General features: G+C 40.7%; 1 protein-coding gene across 6 annotated transcripts in view; it reads right to left on the bottom strand.

Annotated features, from left to right (window-relative positions):
• Positions 1 to 23,485, bottom strand: part of PHACTR2 (phosphatase and actin regulator 2) — a 271,743-nt gene that overhangs the window by 37,439 nt on the left and 210,819 nt on the right. For 3 of the 6 annotated variants that reach the window (XM_047732858.1, XM_047732859.1, XM_047732860.1), the window contains exons 4-9: positions 22,155 to 22,313; positions 16,399 to 16,638; positions 11,958 to 12,492; positions 6,169 to 6,377; positions 4,588 to 4,744; positions 847 to 902 (exon numbers count right to left, since the gene is read on the bottom strand). In XM_047732858.1, coding sequence (XP_047588814.1) covers positions 847 to 902; positions 4,588 to 4,744; positions 6,169 to 6,377; positions 11,958 to 12,492; positions 16,399 to 16,638; positions 22,155 to 22,313 — 1,356 coding nt within the window. The remainder of the gene's footprint in view (positions 1 to 846; positions 903 to 4,587; positions 4,745 to 6,168; positions 6,378 to 11,957; positions 12,493 to 16,398; positions 16,639 to 22,154; positions 22,314 to 23,485) is intronic. The other 3 variants (XM_047732861.1, XM_047732862.1, XM_047732863.1) reach the window with 2 other exon arrangements.

Raw genomic sequence — 23,485 nt, 5'->3', positions numbered from 1 at the left:
TGTTCTTTGACATTTGGTACAATAAAAAGCTCTTTAGAAACTGGGTTAATAATATATAAAACAGAAAACAAAAAACACTAATATATATATATAAAAACTGCAGCTAGGCTCAATTTAAAAATATCCATTACTTAACTCACTGTGGTTGGTAACCACATTGATACACTACATAAGCTCAGACCGCTTCTGCTGGTTTTATAGCTTTAACATACGAACTCCAGTGAAGTTCTACTGGACTAGCCAGTAAGAAGGAAAGTCAAAGAAAACAGAGGGGAAAGCAGAATGGGAAAATAAAGCAGGAAAATGAATGGAGAACTCCTTAAGTGCGGAGAAATTATAAATAACTCAAGAAGGAAACAGAGTTATCATAACAAAGGAAAATGAAAAGGACTCAAAAATTTCTTTTTACCATAATTCTGTTTTAAATTGAGTCATTTGTTAAATGTGGCAACAAACTGTATTATTAATAATAATATAGGAATGTTTGATTTATTTCCTTGTGGATTCTTTGGCCTTTTCTTTGACATTTATTTGCAAGCAGGCTAGAGCAGTTTCTTCTATTTAATATTTGGGTAAAAGAACATATGAAATGTATCTCATCTCTCTTAAAAACAACTGTCACAACCATGACTCTGGCCTGGGGGATACCAGGCTTAAAGCTATAAGACAAAATACGAACTTCAAGAAATTGTTTTTTAAATTATATAAAAATGTGATCTAAATGGGCCATTTCCATTACTTGTGGATAGTAAATATATTAAGGTTTCCTACTGATAAATGGATTGTCTCTAAAGGGAGCTTGTTGATGGTTACATGAGGAATCATTGTAAAAGATAAGATACTCACGTTTTAGGATATTTCTTTGTTCTAACTCTTCAGTTGTGGGCCTCTGGCTAAGCCTCCTGTGACAAAAAAAGGATATACTACAGGTTACAAACAAGGTCCCCTTGGCAGGAGATGCAAAATAAAATAACAAAGACACAAAACTTAATTTTTTTCCTATTTTGAGAAACACATATCTATTTTAAGGTTACCATCCTTTCTGTTAGTTTGGAGACTAAAGACTGTGGCTGAGGCCGCTGCCTATTCCCCATTGTCCATCCCTCCTTCTTCCTTTTAGATCTAGAACCTCCTGAGATACAGCTGTGGCTCCCAATACAGACTTCTGCCTCCCTGGCAGCAAGGTGTGGCCATGTGACCAAGTCCCTGCCGTGGGATGTGAGCAGAATGGTATTTGTAACGTTTGCCTTTTACCCTTAAAATGACTGTGTCTTCCCTTTTCTTTCCTTCCTCCACAGGCTAAAACTTAAACACGATCATGTGAGCCAGCTTGGACCATGCAGATGAGAATATCCACGGAGCAAAAGGACAGAATATGGGTGCCTGGTTGACTGCAAGGAATAGTGCTCCCTACCCACCCCATACAGCCCACTTACCTCTGGACTGTTCTGCGAAAAGGAAATAAACACCTGAAAGTGTCTTATTTGGACCACTGCACTTCTTGGTCTCTGTTAGAACAGTTTAGCCCATCCCCTAAGTAATACATAGATCATTAGAATCTAGGAAAGTTTTCTGCTTGAGAGTTCATACTAACTCAAAAGATGCCTGATCTACACGGCACAGAGTTTCAAGTGAAATACTGCTTTTGTGACCTCAAATGGATTTGTATATGTGTGTGTGTGTATTTTCAAGATTTTATTTGAGAGAGAGAGAGAATGAGAGAGAGAGTATGAGAGGGGGAGGGTCAGAGCGAGAAGCGAACTCCCTGCCGAGCAGGGAGCCCAATGCCAGACTCAATCCTGGGACTCCAAGATCATGACCAGAGCTGAAGGCAGTTGCTCAACCAACTGAGCCACCCAGGCACCCCTCAAATGGATTTATAATATACATAGAGTTATTTGAGATATATGGGCCCTTTCCATCTGCCTTCAAGAAAAGCCAGGTTCATCTGTGATTAGTAGCTAACTCTTTCTACACAAAAGCTGAATGACCTAATACCCCTTTATAACTTTCTTCTTGATCTTGTTTATAGTATTAATTTATCGTAAATCACAGATCTGTTGTAAAATTCCTTCTGGATGTAGGATGAGTTTGTGCCATGTAAACATATGTATGAAGGTAATCTTAATATAAGATACTATCAATTCTAACATTATGCCTGTGGCAGAAATGGTATGAAGAACTGAAATCAATGATATTTTAAATACCTCATTATAATGTTTGTTAAAGTTTAATCTTCACCAGAACTACCTTAAAGTAACTTACATAACTGAGCCCACAGAAGAAGCCAGGAAGCTAGGAGCCCAGCCAGGCGAGGGGCCACCCATGAATCCTGTAAATACACCGTATCCTCTACCAAAGACATTGTCCTCCTTTTTTTGATGGAGTTTCCTCCTTCAGGAATACCCTTCTCTCTTTCTCTGCCTACTGAAATCTTACAAATGACTAAAACAGTAACCTGCAGGTGGGTGTCTGACCTGTCCTGTGAGTGAGTTTTGAACTCCTGGTTCTCTGCCCTATGCAGCGCTCACACACAGGTCACACACCTATCAGAGCACTTATCACACAAGTAATAATAAAGATAAGGCAATAATCATAGCTCTCGTTAGCTCATACTTTTAAAGTCCCAGGCACTGTACCAGGTGCTTAATTTACATTACTGTGGATCCTCAAAACAATTCATCAAGGGAGTAACCCATTTCCATTTTGCAAATGAGGAAATGAGGGATTAATTCACTTGCTTGAGATCAAGGGCTCATGAATGCTGGAGCACAGCCTCATACCTAGTTCTCCTGATCTACATGTTTGCGCTTTTCAGTTGACCTCCCCAAGAAGTATCTCTTTCTGTCTCTTCCACTACGCACAGAGTCCCCCAAGGTAGGGACTACGGGTGATTTATCTTTGAATGACAGTGATCAGATGTACAGTATCTGTAGGAAAACAATTCTATAAAATGTACATATTTCTGACACTAAAAACTACTCAAAAAATTTAATGGCTATGGTTTATGTGTACACTTACAGAGGCTCTCAAACTTTGGGAGCTTGGGGGTAGAATCCCTATATAAAACAGACAGAAGAGGCTGTTCTGGGTGGATGGTTGAGAGTGGGGTGAAGGAGTCCTTCCTGTCCCACCGCAAACACACCCACACTGCCTGGGTTGCCCCACAGAAGCCCGAGTATCGCCTCCAAGAAATCTTTGATGAGGCAGTCAGAAAACCACTGCCCTATGCTTAGTTCACCATGTCAGCTTCTCCCAATGTCCTTTATCAGTCCCCTGTTTTCAAGCACTTGGTTTGTTTTAATTCATCACTGCTATAAATAGCCTTGAAATAAACATCTTTGTAAAGTGTATGGGTTTTGTTTCCCTTTTGGATTATTTTCTTCTAGTATCGTCTCTCAAATGGAATGACCATGTCAAGGAAGAGGCTGCTCTACGATTTCTTTTTTTCATATTGTTAAGTTGCTCTTCAGAAATACTGAACAAAGGTGCCAATATTGGGTTTGTTTAAAATGTTTTACTTGTTTAAGGGATATATAATGATTTAAATTACTAATAAAAATATTTAATTCTATTATGTGCCTGCTACAATCCAGGTTCTCCAGGGCTTTCAGTGCAGCTTCTCATTTCCCGCCACAAGCCACTGGTTGGCCCCATCTGTCAAGCAGAGAAGAGCCTCCGGAACCCCAGCCCCACACCAACCCCACCGGTCCAACACAGTCACAGAAGTCTTCCACTTCCAAGCAAGGAGAAGAATTTCTTCCACTTCCAAATCCCGCCCCGGGATCCCAGACTGCTCCCTTCTCCCAGTTGATGCACTCTGTTGTTTACACAGAGTGAGAGAAGTCAGCAAAATGGATAATACTATTAAATATGCTTAAACTGATCATCAAACATTGGCACTCACTTCTCTTAAACCTGCCAAGTCGATGGACCTCCAAAGTTGCTGGTGGCCAAAGCAGAAACCCCCCAATTGCTGGAGGCAGAATGTGAAATCAGATAACCACTTGTTTGAAGTTAAAAGGGGGAGGCTGTGATAGGGGGGCTACAGTTACCTGACTTGGATGGAGCTGGTCATTGAAGCTAACTGGTATTTCTAGAGACTCTAAGCCCACAGGGCAGAACCTCATGGCGATCACAGGAAAAAGGATACTTGCCATGCCAGAGAGCCCATGGATTAGGCCAGGAGTTGGGCAAACTATGACTTACAGGCCAAATCTGGCCTGTTGCCTATTTTGCTGTATAAAGTTTTATCGGAACACGACCATACCCATTGGTCTATGTGTTGTTCATGGCTCCTTTCATGCTGTTACTAACACAGTGGTGTAGCTGCAACACCACCTCCGAACTGGTCCTTCATAGAAAAAGTTGTTGACACTTGGCTCAGACTTTGGTGACACCAAAGCCACTGAATGGCTAGACCAAAGGGAAAGTTGAGTGGTTCACCATCCAGGACCAACTTCGGAAAACCACACAGGCCACATGTGCCCTTAGCCAAGGAATTCACAATGATCTCAGCTGGGCAGGACACCACAGGTGGGAGAGAAGTATGATTTGGTAGTGCTGTGAAAAAACTGGAGCCATTACCTGACGAGCTTGGTTCCAATCTGCTGTCGGATCTCTTGCCGCTCCTCTTCAGATGTTCGCTGCAAGATGTTTTTGTCCTCTAGTTCCTTTTTTGACGGTCTGTTGCCAAGTTTGATAGCAAGAGTATCCCTCCGTCGTATTTTACTTGCCAAAGCACCTGAGGATTGGAAGAGGCAGAAATGCAGAAAAAAAAGGGCTTTAAGCAAGCAATACTCAGGTTACACATGGCATGGACTTTAAACAGAGTCCAGACGAAATTCTTTATCCACATGCAAGAGTGGAATTTTAATTAACCTCAGGGAAAAAAAGAAAAAAAAAAGTTTTGAGTTGGATGTAGTTCACTTCGAAAGACTGAAGAACTATTTTTAAAATGTTCTGAAAAATGCTGGGGCACCATGAAAAAACTTGCAAATATCACCTCATCATTTGGAAAGTGATATTTGAAGTTTATTTTGCTGAGACGGCATGTCACAGAAATTACTGATTGCGTAACGCTTTCTTTTCTAAGTCTTAAAAACATAGCTTTTTAAACTTATACTGTACAGTTAATTCTTGTCTTCCCCTTTCCTTCACTGAGAAATCACGCTGGAAAAAGTTTACCTGTGGTAGCAATGTTTTAATCCTTAATTAGCAAGAATCCTCAACAGAGAATAATCAACACCAGGTGGATGATAATGATTTTGTTGTTGCTGTTCAGTACAAACTAAAACGAATTTGACAAACTGACGGTTCATCATTATCAACTTTTCACAATGTATACATTCAATTCCATAGTGAATTACTCTTAAGTCAAGATGCTTAGACATTTTTTAAAATAAGCACTTTTCAGTTCCCTAAGTTATATATAAATAACTGGCTTAACTACTATCTCATTCCTTCCTAAAAGGCATCCTATCTCACCTATTGTGGAATAATCTTTTTTTTTTTTTTTTGATTCTTCAAAGGTATTTGTCATTCTCGACTCATTCTTCCCTCCCCTTTCTTTAAACTCTAGTATAAAAGTGAGTGGAAGTCTCAAACACCTCCAACAAGTAATCCAGTGAATCCAAGTTTATACTCTTTATTCAAGAAAGATCTCAGGGGCACCTGGATGGCTCAGTCAGTTAAGTGTCTGCCCTTGGCTCAGGTCACAATTCTGGGCTCCTGGGATCGAGTCCTGCATTGGGCTCCCTGCTCCTCGGGGAGCCTGCTTCTCCATCTGCCTCTCTCACCCTCTCTCTCTTTCTGTCTCTCATGAACAAATAAATAAAATCTCAAAAAAAAAAAAAAAGAAAAGAAAAGAAAGAAAGATCTGAATGGAAGGGCCATCTCTGATCATTCTGGAAAACATCTCTGTCATTTGAAAGCTCTGACTCCTCATAGGCAAGGGCCTGACCCCTTGGCCCCTGTGGAACCAGCTTCTGGAAAGGTCAGTCATCAAAAGCTAAACTTTAGGACACACATTTCTAATTCAAGAAAACAATATGATGAGGGGAAAGAAGACATCAGCTATCTGATCACCGGATGGCTTTTGTCATTACAAAACGCACCTGCTTCTGTCCATCATCCACTTTCCTCCCCACCTCTGGAAAAAAGTCTTACTTTCTCCACTGCCGTCCTCGTCCTCATCCTCTTCATCATCGTCGTCGTCATCAGTGTACAAGACAGGCCCATCAGAGTCTGAGTCATTGGTCTGGTACTCCCTTTGGCCTTCGTCCTCAGGGGCACTGAAGGATTCTGAAGATTCTCCCAACAGCCCAGGAGTCAGCAGCTGAGGGGCTACCTTTCCCGGCTCATCTTTGGTTGTAAAACTGTTAAAGGCACAACAACACAGAGGGGTGGGGGGATGGTGGCGTGAAGCTCAGAGCAGCCCTTCGGGACAACACCAACACCATGAGAGGGAGCTCTAGTTTCATGAGCATCTTTCAAGCTGGCAAAAGGAGAAAGCAAACATAGGCAGCTAGGGACAGTGAAATGGAAGAGGACTACTGCAGGACTTTATTCTCAAGGTTTCAGATTCTTCATCTACAAAATGAAAAGGAATGACTAGATGATGTCTGATATTGATACATGATTTAGTACATGAATATGGTAAAACTATATTTTGCAGATTGATTTTTCCATAGCCATGGAGCCTCAGTGGAAAGAACAGTGGACTAGAAGTTTCTGAATATTTGACTTGGTCTATCCTTATTCTGTACCTGTAACTCCTACTTATCCTTCAAGCCTCAGCTAAAGTCATAGCTTCTTCAGGAATCTTTCACTGGCCTTCCATCTAGATCCTTGCCTCACCACCCGGCCTTTAAGGTGACCTGAAGACAACTCTATGAGCACTTAGCACACTGCACCCCGACCACCATTCACTTGTCTGCCATCTCAGCCCTCAAAGCTCCTTGACAAGTGGGATTCATAGTGATTTGCAGCCCAACACCTAAAAGAGGAGTGACAGAAAGACACACCTTCTTTAGCTGATATATGAATTAATCCTATTTTCATTATAGCCAGTGTGTCAAGTCAAAAAATCATGTATCATCTCTGTGTTTTAGTTTCTCCATTTGTAAAACTGCCTCTCACAGGAATATATTAGTAACGTGACATGGAAAAGGGCGAAGTTAAATGCACTCTTTACAAGATAGGTGATGTGAACGGATGCAATAATTTTCTATCAGTTAGCTTGGTAAGAGTCTCTGGCTTAAAGTTTCTATAAATAGACAAAGCCTGCCAATTTTCACAGACTAGAATAAGAAAAAATGTCACTGAAAACATATCGAAAACCTAGCATATCAAAAACAATGTAATATTCATTTTAAGATTCAGAAAATCCAGGACGCCTCGGTAGCTCAGTTGGTTGAGCAGCTGCCTTCGTCTCAGGTCATGATCCCAGCGTCCTGGGATCGAGTCCCACATCGGGCTCCTTGCTTGGCGGGGAGCCTGCTTCTCCCTCTGCCTCTGCTGCCACTCAGCCTGCCTGTGCTTGCTCTCTCTCTCTCTCTCTGGCAAATAAATAAATAAAATCTTAAAAAAAAAAGCCTATGTGTGTCAACTATACTCAAATAATAATTTAAAAAATTAAAAAAAAAAGATTCAGAAAAGCCCCAAATTGTCTTCTGATATAAATAGAAGCATCCAAATTTGGACATCACACTTCTGAAAGACTGTTTTGTGCAAACCATGTGCTTGCTGTTGCCATGAACTTGAAAAACCAAAAAACAGTTCTTTGAGTAGTAAAAACAGGTAAACGTCAGAACCTGAAGTACTGAAAAACTGTACTTTGTGGTTATTGGTCCAAGCACTCTAAAAAATTTGCACTTATTAGAAAAATCCAACAGCCAAAATTCTTGTTTTCAAATAGGAAACTATGCACGGCACATTATATTTATTTTTACTAAGTAAAATACGCACAGCATAAAATTTGCCATTTTGACCATTTTAAATCATACAGTCGAGTGGCAGAACATTTACACGATTATACAACCATCACCACTGTCCATCTCTAGAACCTTCTCATCTTCCCAAACTGAGACTGACCCATTAAATAATAACTCCCTGTTTGCATCCCCTAGCCCCTGGAAACTACCATTTTACTTTGTCTCTATGAATTTTGCTATTTTAGGTGTTTTCCAGAAGCGAAATTATGCAACATCTGACCTTTTGTGTCTGACTTACTTTACCAACATGTCTTCCAGGTTCATCCATGCTTTAGCAGGCATCGTCAGAATTTCTTTTAAGGCTGAATAATATCCTATCATGTCAAATGCCGCATTTTGTTTATCTACTCATCAGTAGGTGAACATTTGGGCTGCTTCTACCTGTTGGTTGTTGTAATACTGCTGCTAAGGACACTGGTGTACACTTATCTATTCAAGGACCTACTTTTAATTTTTTTGGCTATATACATAGAAGGAGAATTGCTGGGTCCAATGGTAATTCTAGGTTTCATCTTTTGAGGAACCACCATACTGTTTCCATAGTGTGAGAACCATGATTTCCATGTCCGGATTTTTGGTTGATTGCCACTGGAGGCCACCCTTGTTTAGCCAGCCTGGTACTGTGGGTGACCATAGCACATTTACTAGATGTAGCAATTAGTAACACGTTCTGAAGAGCAGAACAAGAGATACTTCAGGGCTGAGCCTTGGTATTTGTTTCTGTCACTGCTCACTAATTTATTATGGTATCTATCATTATTTTAATGGCATCATCTGTATTTTATAATGTTTTGTAGTTTTCAAAGACTTCTGCCTACATTTAAAGACTTAATCTGTTCTACAGTATAAGGGGATGGGTAAGTTACAGTTCACGGAACTTGAGAAGACCATGGGTGTGTTGCCCAAAACAAGGTATCAAGTCCAGTCTAGAACCCAGACTTAGACTCTTATTCTACCTATTAAATGTTATATTGTATTTTATACTTGACATTGTAAGTTATAGTCATATCATATTACATAGATAACATTAAATTATTATACTCCAAATTTGTGTCTATCCACTCATGACTTGTCTCTCATTTGCCCCCTAAATGTGTTGGGCACACGCGACAAAACAGCGAACTCAAGTGTTCGTGGAAATGAACTAAACACAGTCAAGTTCCCTGTGGATATGGGCTCCAGATGGGCTGCTTAGTGACTGCCTTAAATTATCCCAGACCTGTATGATACCAATGAAGCCGCCAATAAATAGAAATCTACCACACGGTTACTACCCTGCAATGTGTGAATAGAAGAGGATATTTTTACACATAGCCACTTATCTTCTTTAAAGTTTTGATATTTGTATTCCAAACAGAAGCCTCTTCATAAGATGACAGGATTTTCACACATTTGTTCACTAAACATAACTGAGGGAAAGTTCTAAGTAAAGCAAGTGACTAAGAGCTAGAAATTCTAACTGAAATATCTACTTAAAAACGGAAGAAAGAATTTGGAAAAAAAAAATTTGAGAGACTACTTATTCCAGGCTCATTAACTCAAGAGCAAACAAATCACTCCTGTGGAATGAATTGTAATTTAAATTTTAACTTTGAAGAACATACAGAGAAGGAAATCTCAATGCCCTCTTCTAAGAAAGGATTATGTTTATCTGGAGTGACAGGAAAATCTATATATAAATACCTCAATGTCTAATGATGTCCTAAACTTGCTCTCTGATCACAGTTCCATGGAAATAGGGAACTGACGCTCGCCTCTTTTGTCTGACAATCCTGTGTGTACTTGGGCTGGAGACTAGCATTAAGCCCCCCTCCTCGTGCAGCACAGTGCTTTGCACAGTAGAGTCCCTTCCCTATAGGTCTGAGGAAGCAGGCTGGACAGAGTCAAGTCACCCTGGGATATGCGCTCTCTCACTGCCCAAGACTATCTAAGGAATCACCTTGTTGTATCTTGTTCTTTAGTATACAAAATAATAAACCTATATATTCAATCTATTCAGACCTGTCTTAAACATTTGTACTTCCTGAGCAGGTTGGATATTATTTTGGTAAAAACTAATTTAACTATAATATCTTGGTCTTGCTTACTTTTTTAAAAAAGATTTTATTTATTTGATAGAGAGAGAGAGTGCACAAGCAGGGGGAGCAGCAGGCAGAAGGAGAGGGAGAAAAATGGTTCCCTGCTGAGCAAGGAGCCTTATGTGGGACTCAATCCCAGGACCCTAGAATCATGATCTGAGCCGAAGGCAGATGCTCAACTGACTGAGCCAGCCAGGTGTTCCATCTTGCTTACTTCTGTATTTTTGGTGCTGAGTGCAGTGCCCAGCACATAGAAGGAAGGCAAGCAGGAAATATTTCCTGAAAGAATGATTTTTGAGTTCTGAAGGTTGGAGTTCAATGTAGTGCTGGAAAACCACAGTGTAATTAAATGAAGTCATTTGCTATATGCTGGAGGTGTTAAGGACATCATAGCCATTCCTTTCAACGTCTTCTCCCATATTGATTACTAATGTGTCGAGTAAGTAAGATAATTTATAATTTAACATTTATCTTTCCTTGGCTTTCCTTCAAACCATGGTGCTCAAAATGATAAAAACAAAAACAAAAAACAAGAAATGAACATGAAAGAAATTGCAGAAGTAGAAGCAAGTGCTTTGGAAATGCATACAATTTCTTAGAGCATGGAATTTGCCATGCAGCTCTGAGCGTGCATTCTGACTTTGCTACTTACTAATTGGGTAATCTAGGGCAAACTATTTTCCCTCTCTCAGTGTCAGTTTTCTCATCTATTAAACAGAGATATTTCACGTAAGACTTATGTGAATTAATGATAACTGACAGTTCCTGACATTAAATAACTATTCAATAAATGAAGGTGATTATCAGCAATTGAATAATTAATGATGATTATCTCTTGATCCAAGTGAACTTAATTAATGTACTATTTTTTTAAGCCTAACATGACAAAGTTTTTTTTTTTTTAAAGAGAAAATATTAAATGATTACAATGAGTGAATTTTGGTTTTATTCTTAAAAACAGGAGAGGAGAGGTTGGGTTTAAGGTTGGATTTAAGAACCCTAAGACTTCTCCAGAAGTCTACTATACTCTGACAGCTCTCCCTTCGTATCTGTGGGATAGAAGAGCTAGTATGTCTTTTTTGCCTTTATGGATAGGCCTTTGTGAGGGATTAGCTGCAGGGAATGAAGACGAATGAGAACCCTGAGGATGAACCCCAGGTTTCTGGCTTGGGTAACTGCATGATGTCATGTTTATGGCATACCAGATTCTGTACTGGTTGCTGGGGATGCAGAGGCAAACAGATATGCTGCTTAGCTCTGTCCCATGGAGAGGAAAAAAAGGGTTGCCAGCGTAGAGTAGATGCGACAACCAATTCTGTTTGCATGAGTGCTGAAATGCGTCAGAGAGGAGGTAACAGTGGAGTTGGGTGGGGAATTGAGGAAGCAAGAAAGGGGGCCCCTCTGAAGCTGGGGGGAAAGGGATGGAATCCAAGAGTTCTTTCCTACTGGTCTTTATTTTCTTAGAGAAAGAAAAGGCTAAATGACTTGTTGTAATGAAGGTAGGCAGGAACGGGTGACCCGTCTGGACACAAGTAGTGAAGACTTAAAATAACCACTGCAAGGAAAGAAAAGGGAACTGTCCAGGGAAAAGAAAAGGGATTGCTGAACATTGATGAAACAGGCTCTGATCTACTCGAAAGCCACAGATCTGAAGTTGTACCTGCCAGTAGGACTGATGTCATCTTCTCCGGTAGCCTATGACATTCCTGAGGCAGGCTATGAAAAACCAAAGGCTGGATGATATAGGTGCTTACCTAACAATCACTAGGTTAAATTGTAAAACAAAACCAAGTAGGTTCATTTCCAATAGAGTGGTTTAGTGATCTTTAGCACCCAGTTGCACAGGGGATACAGACGGAATATGGGGTTTATGCCCCCGACTCACCATTTTGCATTTTCTCTGCTAACACTTAAGCCAGGGCCTGAGAAGACAGTGGTTCTGTTGGTGGGCTCTTCGGTCCAGAGAAGCTGACTTGGGTCTAAGGCAGGGACGGGCACGTCAGCTCCATCACTGACCAGGACAACAGGAGTGTCTGAGGCAACAGTGCACGGCTCCTCATGAGGAAGAGGAGGGGCGGGGGGAGAAGGTGGTGGAGCCACAGGAGGTGGGGGGACTGCAGACTTAGATTTGCCTGTGGTCTGCTCCTCGGTCCCGGGGACAGTCTGCTCAGGTTTGAGACTCTCCACCCTCATCTCAGAAGGTTCTCCTTTAAGATCGGACATGCCAGACGTGGTTGCATCCGAGGACAATCGAGAGGTTGGCTGCTTGCCAGTTTTTTTCTTGCCCTTTGTGATTCCCACTGTCCCTGTTTTGCTAGAAAGTGTCTCCTTTGAAGCTTTGGGACGAGACGAGGTGGAGGAAGTAGATGGTGAAGCTGATGCTTTGGACCCAGTTGTTTTTTTTGAATGAGAGGAACCAGCTAAAACAGAGAGAGTTTGCGTTAAAAGTCAAAGAAGCCTTTTAAACAAACAAATGAGTTGCAACTGTGAATTATGATGCTCCCTTTAAAATGTTAACATTTGTCAAATAAAAGGAAATAGGCTAATAAGGATAATGGTTTTATTTTCTGCCTCCTCCTTACCCGGAATCTAGGAGGGAGCCAATGATGATGAAGGCAAAACTGTAAGGGACAAGAGTCCTCTCCTATGGAGACTGAGGAGTCCCTCTAGTTTTTCTGGCTGCACCAGCCGAGGGGAAGTCCTTAGCTGCTGTCTTACAGGTCATCTGAATGAGTCCCTGCGTACCCCAAAGAAGGGACATCATAGTGTATAAAGGATAGACAGCAGCTGTCTGGTTAGAGTGCCATGTAGGGCTCATCACAAATTCTCTAAGTTCAATGATGCTTTTTGGGAATGGAGTGGCCCATATTCAGAATGGCCAGGGTATATCCCTGTGGCTCCTTTCTGGACCAAAGGCAAAGGTACTCAATTCTAAACCAGTTATCCCCATGGCTCCAGAGAAAGAAGCTTGACATGCCAGCCCATACCTCCACCTGCAGTGGCGATGGGGCAGAAAGAAAACACATGGCCACATCAGAAAGACAAGTCCCCTTCAAAATATCAAAAGGCAACTGGGTGATGGGCATTAAGGAATGCACTTCAGGTAATGCAAACAGGGTGTGATATGTGACTGATGAATCACTAAACTACCTCTGAGAAAAATAATACACTACATGTTCATTAAATTGAATTTAAATTTAAAAAACCCAAACCCACAAAATATCAAAAGGCAGAAAAAGTTATTATTTTTTTTTTTACAGAAAATGTCTACATGGGTAGCACTGGAATAATTTGAAGGGAGAGTGTCATTCTCAGATCTTGTGGGACAAACACCCTCACAAAGCCAATCTTCCTTAGCACTTCTGTTCCTAGATAGTCTTCGTCAGAGAATGGTTGTGGCCACTAGAAAGTATTTGCCTGCTTTTGGGTAGGACTGCCTTCAACCAAACCATTTTCAGGGAAAAAAAAAAAAAAAGCGCAACTGTTCTTTATATCATTTTGGCAAACACCTTTAAAATCCTGTGAGAATGTCTTCTGTTTCATGACCTGTATGATTTATAAATTTCTCCTAATTGCTTTTTCTGTTGTAATGTTGTATGTTCCTTCTTTTTTATGAGGGGTTAAACCATCCTCCACAGAACTCTTACAAAATACCTTGTTATTATGGTGGAGCCAATCCACAACACACGTTATGATAACTTACCTTTACTGAAGTCAGCTGGGGGAGGGTCAAGAGGTGAAGAACGAATAAAGGAATAGACAATGAGATAGAAGACTTCATCAACTCTGATATACTAAAAAAGAGTGAGTCTCATTTGGTGACAAAATCCAGACTTAAAGGATATCTTTATGGCTTGGGGGCTTTATAATTTTAGATACACACAACTGGAATTCATACTATCCCAAATCTGGGACTGCTCATATTACTTCTTTCAAGCTAACAATCTTCACCTGCTAATAAGACAAGGGTATTCAGCATACTTCTACAATCTAAGTCCATTCTAAATTTATTTTTCACAACAAAGATCTAAGGATTTGATGCCTAAACACACTCAATTACTTTTGTACGTAAATTGAACAGAATCCCTTTCGCACACCCATATGTATATTAATGTGGATTATATGTATTTTTTAAGACAATTCTTTCTTTTCTAACAGCAAAGTTAACTTCAGCTCGACTTGAGAAAAAAAGACAAATATTTTAAATGGTTGGGGTGGAGCTTCAAGTCACACTTCTCTAGATACTTTAAGTTTCTTCTAAAATGACAAGACTTGGCTGAAATCAACCATGTTGCTTAAGCTACCTTGAATTAACGCCAGGATTAAAAAAGTAAAGCCACCTCTCCTCAGTTAAACACTTCCGTTGTTAACACAGTGTGTAACAATGAGAAAGAAAAAAAAAATACAGGAGATTTGACCTTACTTCACTCACAAAGCAGCTGAATGTGCTAAGCCGGCATCTGGTTATTTGGGGGTCTATACTAACTGAGGAACTGAAGAAGAATCCTAACTGACAGCTTTTATAAGAACTGAAACATCTGACTAAAAATCATGAGTTGCATTTTGAAGTAACTTTTCTCAAAGGACATTATCCAAATAAAACGTAGAAAGTTCTAAATGATTAAAAAATGGAGTATCAGTTGGAGTCTGAAGGAGTACTATCAATATTTGATAAAAGGATTCTTGCACATCAGGCTTGTTGGTATAGCTCAATGAAACCCCTGTTTATCTGGGACAGCCTGAGAAGACAGACACTGTTATTCACACCATCAGCCAGGGGGCCTTATTTAATACAACGGATAATAATGTGACTGTATAATTCTCCTAGGAACATCGTGGGCCCATAAATAAACCTTCAAGTAAAACATCTGGCTGTAACTCAAAATCTCTCATGAAAGCTGTCCCCTGCCCTGACATTAATCACCAGCTTTCTTCTGAGAGAAGTGAGAGGGTCCAAGGCAAGGCCATAGTGAGCCACTGTCCTATGGGGCAGGACGAAGAGAGCAAGTCTGTGTAATGCCCAAGCATGGGGTGATTGTTTGGGGCTCTTCTTTAATAAGTGGATCACTGCCTGTCTCACTTCAAGCACTGCTCCTCAGGTCTGCTAGGCATTCCAGGAAACACAGTGATGCCGACAAAAATGGACACAGGGCCATTGGTACCTGAGGAGATGGCCCATGGGCACTATAAGTACAGTGTCCTGAGACATTTCATTTCAGAGCTTATTAGAAGATACCAGACACTTGAGGTCAAAGGCCGAAGAGAGGAGCACAGGCAAAGAAACATCTATTTGCATTTGGCGGTCTGCTATACCATCAAGTAAGCCATTTTCTGAGCAGTGTGGGTATAAATGATGGAGGGAAAAGGATCAACATGAAGGCATATCCTGGTAGCCAAGTGCAAGAAAGTTACTGATTTTGATACTGATTTTACGGAAAATATAGTTTGCTACAACATGGGGGAATGTGAATGGAAAAAGTCATTCAGAATATACACTTTGATTATTGTCTTTTTACAGTTGGACGACATGGTAGGCTTCTTTATGCCATATGACTAGAAGATTGGGAGCTCCACTCTGCACTAAGCATATCTGATTTGGAAGGAAAGCTGGACAGATATTACATGTTGTTTGTAGGTCACTCAAACATACCCTCGGGACACACAATAATGACTTGTTAACTACATTGTAGGATGTTATTCCTTATAACACATGTGAGTCTGGGGATGAGGTGGACAGTGAACACTAAGCATGTGACTTTCAACTTGGATGAAAAAGCTGTGATTCCAGTAGAAAGTGGAGGGGTAGAGCTGGACTGAGTGATATGAACTCATCTCTGACATCTGTCAGTAGAGAAATAACTATGTATGCGGAAGGATTTAAGATACTAAGATCCAGCAAAAATATCAATGATGTGTCATATTCTGATATGCAACTTAAGATATTTTAGAGGAAAATCCAAGCCAAAGAGCCACCCATAAACTCCAATAGGCAGAAGGCCAGGCGATTGTAAATAATGTGATATCAGATCACATATTGCATTCATCAGGCACACTACACCCTGAATCCTTCTACTGGTTCTTAGATAGACAGTGGATACTTGGAATAAATGAGGTCTATTCACCCCAAATATAATGAGGTCAACTAATCAACTGGTTGACTTTCCTTTGGTAGAGGCAACAACAAAGGAATCTCCTGGGTATTCTCAAGTGAAATCCACTGGTGTTACATTCTAAGATACCAAAAAGGTCACCGTTAGTAGAAAAAGCAATGAGCCCCACCCCAGAGCCAAACACCCTAGACTCCAGCCCCCAGGGGGCATACTCACCAGCCTCTCGGGTCGTGTTTCGGCTTGTTGGCTTGGGTGGAGGGATGGGGGCCTGCTTACCGGGCGCCTTGGTAATTTTTTTAATAGGAGGCACTTCGTCACCCTTGGGGCTGACCCCGGCGGCAGCCCCTTTTGGAGGCACAGGTGTTTTTTTGGGCTTAGGTTTGGGTTTAGGCTTAGGAAGAGCTGGAGGAGATGGAACAGGAGCTGCCGGTGTTTCAGAGTGGTTTTCAGTGTTCTCTACAAATGAGAAAGTGAACAGAAGCAGACTGGTACAGACACACACCATATAAACAGAAGGAGCAAGACATGGCGACAGTGATACAAACACACGGCTGCTTGGCCCTTCGGAACCAGCGTGGTGTGCCATAGCAGGGAGAGCACAGTCAGGGGCACAGAGGATCAAATGTGCACAGGCTGAAAGCCAAACTGCGTGCATTATCAGGGTACACAAATCATTCCTGTGATCAAACAGGGTCGCACAAGTTACTGTGATGAAGTTATTTGAGGATGAGTGTCAATATCCACCGTCAGGGGCCGACACCAGCCATGAATCAGTGGCTGCTGGATATGGGCCTGGGCAGGAGTGCTAAATTTAAATTTAACAATACTGAAGGACGCTGAGAGTAGCAGGTCAGCGCACTGTGCATAACGCCGGGAGGACTGACAGCGAAGCAGTGACTGGACTCCATTACCTTTATACCCTTGGTGCAGGGACTTTCTCTCAGGAGAACTCACGCCCCACCAACAGGAAAGAGATTTGAGTGCTGTCTCAAATTATGGTCAAAAATCAATCATATTCCATGCTAAGGAAGACTCTGTAGACTCTTCTCCAGGAAGCACAGTGCACTGATGAATAAACTATTTTCTACCATTAAAATTTTCTTAGGCTCTCACAGTGCACAAGGGCAGCTTCCTGTTTTCCAGTAACTTCCTCTGACCTTTTCAAACAGTGTCACAACTCCAGGTACAAAGGGTGCAGAACTCCCCAAAATACCATACTGGTTTTGCAATGTAAACACAAGTAACAATTTTGAAAAGACAAGGGCTGAAACTCATTAAAAAAAAATTCATACTGAAGAACAGAAGCCTTTCACAAGATTTTGCCTAACTGGAGGAGAAAGTCTGTCTCGCGTTATGGGAAGCGGAGACGCTGAATGTTCATTCATGTACTCACATCCGTATTGTTTCTAATGGTGGATGATCGAAATTAAAATAAATTAAAATACAGTTCTGGTCCAAAGAGCTAAGCAGCATCTCTTTAAAAATGGAGCACAATTAAAAAAACAAAACAAAACACAACATCAGACAGTGTTAAGACAAGACTAATAAGCCTCTGCTGGATCTAATCTCCCATTACTGAGTGACCAGAAAGGATGTGAATATCAGAATGCATTACATTTTATTAGTATTTCTTTTGTTTCAGTTCTCGTTGTAGTGAGTGCAAGTGAGAACTGCCATTTTTTTTTACTGTATCCCCTCAATCCACATAGATAAGTAATATAAGAATGATCCAAGTTATAGCATGTAATCAATAAAGCTTTTCTTTTATTTTCCCCCAGCCGTGAAGCCCACCACAGTCCTCTTCTGCCCCTAAACTTACTGGTATTTATGGTCTGAGTTGCTTGTTCAGTATTTACTGGAGGCTACTTTGTGTGTGTACCTTTCTGGTTACATACTGTATCTTTTTAACTAAGTGGTGAGTCTCCTAACCTCCCTGGTCTGAACTGGAAGGCCACTGAGTCACAAATGTCAATTAGCTTAGAGAACAATAGAAGTTGAGGCCAAAGATAAATCATTTCATTTTAACATAAAACATACAAACCTATGTTGATCTGTCAGTCTTTATGATGTGGGGCAAATACCTCTCTCTGTGACTCTCTGTAAGATCAGACAGCTGCATACACACAGAGATCAAGCCCGATGATACTGCCCAAGGTGAGAACCCATCAGTCACCTGCACCACTGGGAACCCCAATTTTCTTTCCTGCTATAAACCCTCACAGGTCTTAGCCTGTCCTCACAGGCCTATCACTGAGCTCTTTCTTCTTTCTGTCTAAGGTTTCAAATTCTAAAGCTGCCTCCCAAAGAATGCAGTTTCTGGGCTTGGGAGGGAGGACGTGTTCACTCTATGACAGTTGGGAGTGACGATCCCAACTAGGGGAAAAGTGAACACGCTGTGTGCAAGCTCCTGGCGTTTGTGGACAAGGACCACCTGCAGCCCCATCCTCTGCGACCTCTACCAATGCTGTGTGTGTGTTTGCCAAAGAGCCGATACTTAGGTCTACTCTGTGGAGAACCCTAGGTGGGTGTGTGCGTCCCTGTGTGCCAACAGTATGCTCTTCTGACTAAATTATAAATTCCTTTTGTCAAAAATGTCACATCCCATTAGACACACAGCTTTAAACACGAGTCTATTCAATGAACGAGACTGGCTGATGGTTACCATCACCACACTGGGAGAAAACAAACTCTCTCCTTGTATCCAAGAGGTAATGAATGAAGTCTTTATATTTTTCAGTACCATATGACCTGAAGCTATGACATAAACTGATGGCGTCTATGAGTATTATCTTTTCAAAAGAAGGTTAAGGAAGGGCTGTCTAATCATGCTGGGCTGACACAGATACTATGCTTTAAAACAGTACATCTGGAGGACAGCTGTTTCCTATATGATGGCTCCTTCCATCAGATCAACACTTAGAACTAAACCGAGAGCAGCGCATGGCCCTCGATTTGCCGGGAGAGCACCTCTGCCCCAGTTCCTCCTTCACCTGACCACCTCTTTGTCTCCTTCAGATCTCAGTTTGGAAATATCTGCTTCTAAGAACGAAATTTGGTCCCCACTGCAAGCTTTCCTGGCTCCACGTGCTCAGGCCTTCCATACTTTGAATCTTGCGTGGCGATCGCCTATTCGCATGCTGGGTCCCGCAGGCCGTGATCTGTTTGAAGTCAGACCATTTCTGACTCACCACTCTTCTCCTGGCCCCAGCAAATCCTACCCATGGAAGGACTTCATTATTATTTGTTGAACAAATGCATGTAAGTCACTTGTTACTTCATGGAAAGCTCGCTATAACACCTCAATAGATAGAATATCAAATAATTTTCAGATTTCTTAGATTCAATACCAATGCATGTATCACAGATTGCAGATCAGCTTTTCTTATATATTTAAAGGCACTTCCTGAGAAGGAATAATGGGAGACTGGAAGCCCTGAAGGTTTTAAGGGAAAAGTCTCCAGTCCCCAACTCTGGAGGCCAGTGTCGTCCGGAGCCCCAGGAACCGGCAAGGGTCCTAGGTGGAACCTGCACACGGTGCAGTGTATGCGCATCTGCCACTTGTTCTGTTTTCTTTGACACTGAGGGTTCTGTTATTAAAGTACTGACATATTACCTTACAAAGAGGTACAGGCATTTGGGAGTTTAAGGGTTTGAGATACGGTTTTGAAAACATAAGCAATTAACAGATGAAATAACGCTCTTGGATAAATTGGCTTAATTGTGAAAGGAAAGGGAGGATTTCACCCCCTAAAAGGGAATTAAGAACATCCAAAGGGCTAATTAAGAACATGGGATTGTGGATTTGCTTGCTGGCAAGACCATGAAAGGGGCAGAAGTAAAACTGAATCTGGGGCTGTTTTTGGAATTTAACGGTGTCTTCCCAGAGAAATAAGTGCTTGTCTTTGTTTATGAGGTATTTTCTATTTCCCATTATACTGCGTACTGTTTGAGGTCTGAAAGACACTTTGCTGACGCTCAGGAAGTGGCTTCCCCACCAAATGTCTGCCCTCACTCGGAGTGTGGCTGCACCAGGTGCACCGTGCCTGCAGTCAGAGGAAGGCTTTGCTGCCATACTGGTGGTGTGACAGCATGTCCAGCATTCCATCTCTTGACACACCCACCAGCCAAACAAGATGCTATCTTGCATCTTATTTGACCAAAAAGAACCAAATGTACTAATTCCAAGTAAAGAATAAGAAAACAAAAAACACCTCTCAAATATCCTTGGACCTATGACTATGAGGTCTCCCATCTTTTTAGAACATCAAGGCTGCTGGTTTCATTAACATAAAACTGTCAGCAACTTTTTATTAAGTTGATAAGGGAAAAACTTCCTTTGAAGCTTGGCTGGTCCACTGACTGACATCCCACATGGACCAGGCAAGCATTAATGATGGCACTATTGTGTAATGAAGGGTGTGATTCTTGAATGTGAAAAGGCCGTACCAGGGACAAACCACAGATTGGTCTGAAATTTAACAGTCTGGGTGAGACAGGACAGTTGGACTTAAAACAAAAACAAAAACAACAAAACCACTAATTGCTTGAATACTTTCAAATTAATCCCACTGAAATCTATTTAGGTCTCTTTTCTTTTTATGTTCCAGGAATATGATTGTTTAAAATGTTAGCTAATTTCCTGTAATCAGTATTTGTAAGTTTAACCAGAGTTCTTCAATAGAACAAGACCAAGGAAGGCCCCATGAATACTATACTTAATGTTGAATAAATAAAGCAAAATAATAAATTTCTAACAGATTGTTCATAGAGGCTTCTAAAATTTTTACAGGCAAATATATATGCAATTGGGGGTTATAGACTTCCAGAGAAGATGATTTTAAGTTACAGTGTCTGTCAAGTGCTCTTTTGTTTTCTTTGTCTTTAGAGGACTTGGGTCAAGAACAGAGGAAGAGAAGTTTGCTTTCAGCACTCTCTAAGAATTCTCACAATGCCTACAGAAGGTAAGCTAGGTCTGAAAATTTTTGCCATCCAACTCAGGGGCAGACATTACAGAACAGGCAATAGTCTGTTTCCTGAGGAGTCATTTCTACACTGCATGGAATCATCTAGAATTTTCCAACAAATCCTTACTTTGTATGGGTTTCAATTCTGATTTGCATTAAGTAAAAGGCTTGGAGGTTCTTGCATGTGACAGAAGTCTTAGGGAGATGTAATCAATCAATCAATCAATCAATCAATCAATCAATCGTGACCAGAAACTTGTAAAATGTTTTGAGAGGTCCTTGATAGACACAGATTTTGCAGGTAACTTAACCGACCATAGCATATTCATTCTAGAAACCAAGGTCTTTAAAGAAACCTTCGGGGAATGGCATAATTGCCCCTGGCATATTTTGAAACTTCCAACTGCACAGACAAGTCATAAAGCTGAGGCTGTGGTCAATACTGCAACCAAAGTCTCCCGCATCTCTGGTAACTGTCCCTCTCTCAGAAACATCTAGAACCTGGATTAGAACCTATAATATCAGGGGTATGGATGCCATCAGCCAAGCCCCCACGATTGGAGAGAAGAGGCTGGGCTGAAAGAGCCATCTTTGTTTTGATATTCCTCCATCCCTCTACATTGACATGCTCACAAAGGTCACTTCTAACTAGTAGAAGATTTTCAGACTGGTGGCATTTTTTTTTCTAAAAATAAGAGAAAATACTGAGGGAAAGCTCCTGAGGAAGGGATAATATTCCCAGCTATCTCTAATGACTGAAGAGGCTATCTGCTGATTACTGTTAATTAATGCTTCCAAGTAAAAGATTAAAGGATATACTCACAAAATGGATGCATCTACTTGAGAAAACCACTCTATTTCTCTTCACTCGTTGTAATTTCTTTCTTCTTTGTATTTGCAAACCTCTTCCCTAACTGGTCTTAAGAGTCACTATCTGGAGCCTAAGACCTGATTCTCAATGTTGAGCTGTATTGACGTAAAAGAATATGGAGTTTCTCTTGATTTTACCTTTCTTATCTTCTGCCTTTTCCTCCAGAGGTGGCGCCTTTTCAGCTACAGAGCCATTACCTTCTTCAGATTTTACTCTATTTTCCTCTCGGGTAGATTCCTCTCCGATGGGTATCATGTGCCCGTTTGAATTTTCAAAGTTAACTGTTACATCTCCATCTAAAATGGGGAAAGAAACACCTAGATGTCTAATTTGATGGCTTTCTTAAAAACCAGTTTTCCAGCTACTAGGACTATAGGGTTTGGGTTCATGTTTCAGACCCTGGGAACCAAATACATCCTACACCATTTCACCATGTTTTACTTAATAATTCATTCCAATGAAAGAGCTAGAAAATCCTTAGTCTTGGGGAAAAGCAGCAATGGAGGGGATATCCCCGTGCCCTTTTGGGACAGTAGGGATTATTATACTAATTATACAATATCCCTGGGCAACAGAACCCTTTTCTCTTCTTGTACTTAGGCTTTGTTGAAGTCAGTACTTAGGAGTCTCTCTGTCATTCACAAACTGAATGGTAAAAGGAGAAATCTGAAAACTGGAATAAACATTTTAACAAGCAGTGAAAACACAAGGTGAATATAAACACACAAATAACATGAAATGTAATTTGACATACAAATGCTTAGAAGGAGGATATGAAAATTTACAACCATCTCTGTCTCACATGATGCATCTGTCATATGGTAACTTTACACAGGAATATAACTGCCACTCTGTATTCAGGGAAAGATGGTAGCGAGAATAATTTTATCTTCATTTTCTTGTTGATGGACATATTAAAATATACTCAGGTAATTGTTACATATAACAGACCAAAAGCCTTTAATGTGGCCTCATCATAATCTGGAAACATTAGGGAAAAAAAGGTGGGAAAAAAGTAATTACAGAGGAACTTTTAAAAAATCACAAGTGAAAATAAAATTTCTAGTATGTTACCTAAATCAGAAATAACTAAATTTAATCCCTGAACTTCCATAATTTTTAGAAGTTTCTAAAGTGAATGAGATTTTACATAAACTCTTAATTCAGTGATGTTTGAAAAGAGCAACCCTAAATTGTATCTGGAACATTTTAAGAGGCTTTGCTACCTCTGTTAAAAAATAATAATAATAATAATGAGTTAAAGTTTTGACTTTGCAAAATTCAAGAAATGCATGATCAGACTCTTTTTATGCAATCTTTGATTAATCTTATTTTGGCAATCATTATAAATAAAAAAGAGGCCATCTCTCAAATTTCCATTAAATATGATTGAACTGCTTGGGCTCAACATGAAATCCACTGGCCTTGTCCATAAAAACAGGCATGACATTTTAATAAGAAAAATATG

This window comes from Lutra lutra, chromosome 6 (genome assembly GCF_902655055.1).
Source record: "Lutra lutra chromosome 6, mLutLut1.2, whole genome shotgun sequence".
NCBI lineage: Eukaryota > Metazoa > Chordata > Mammalia > Carnivora > Mustelidae > Lutra > Lutra lutra.
The sequence above is the reverse complement of the archived record's forward strand: the minus strand, read 5'-3'. Positions and strand labels throughout refer to the sequence as shown.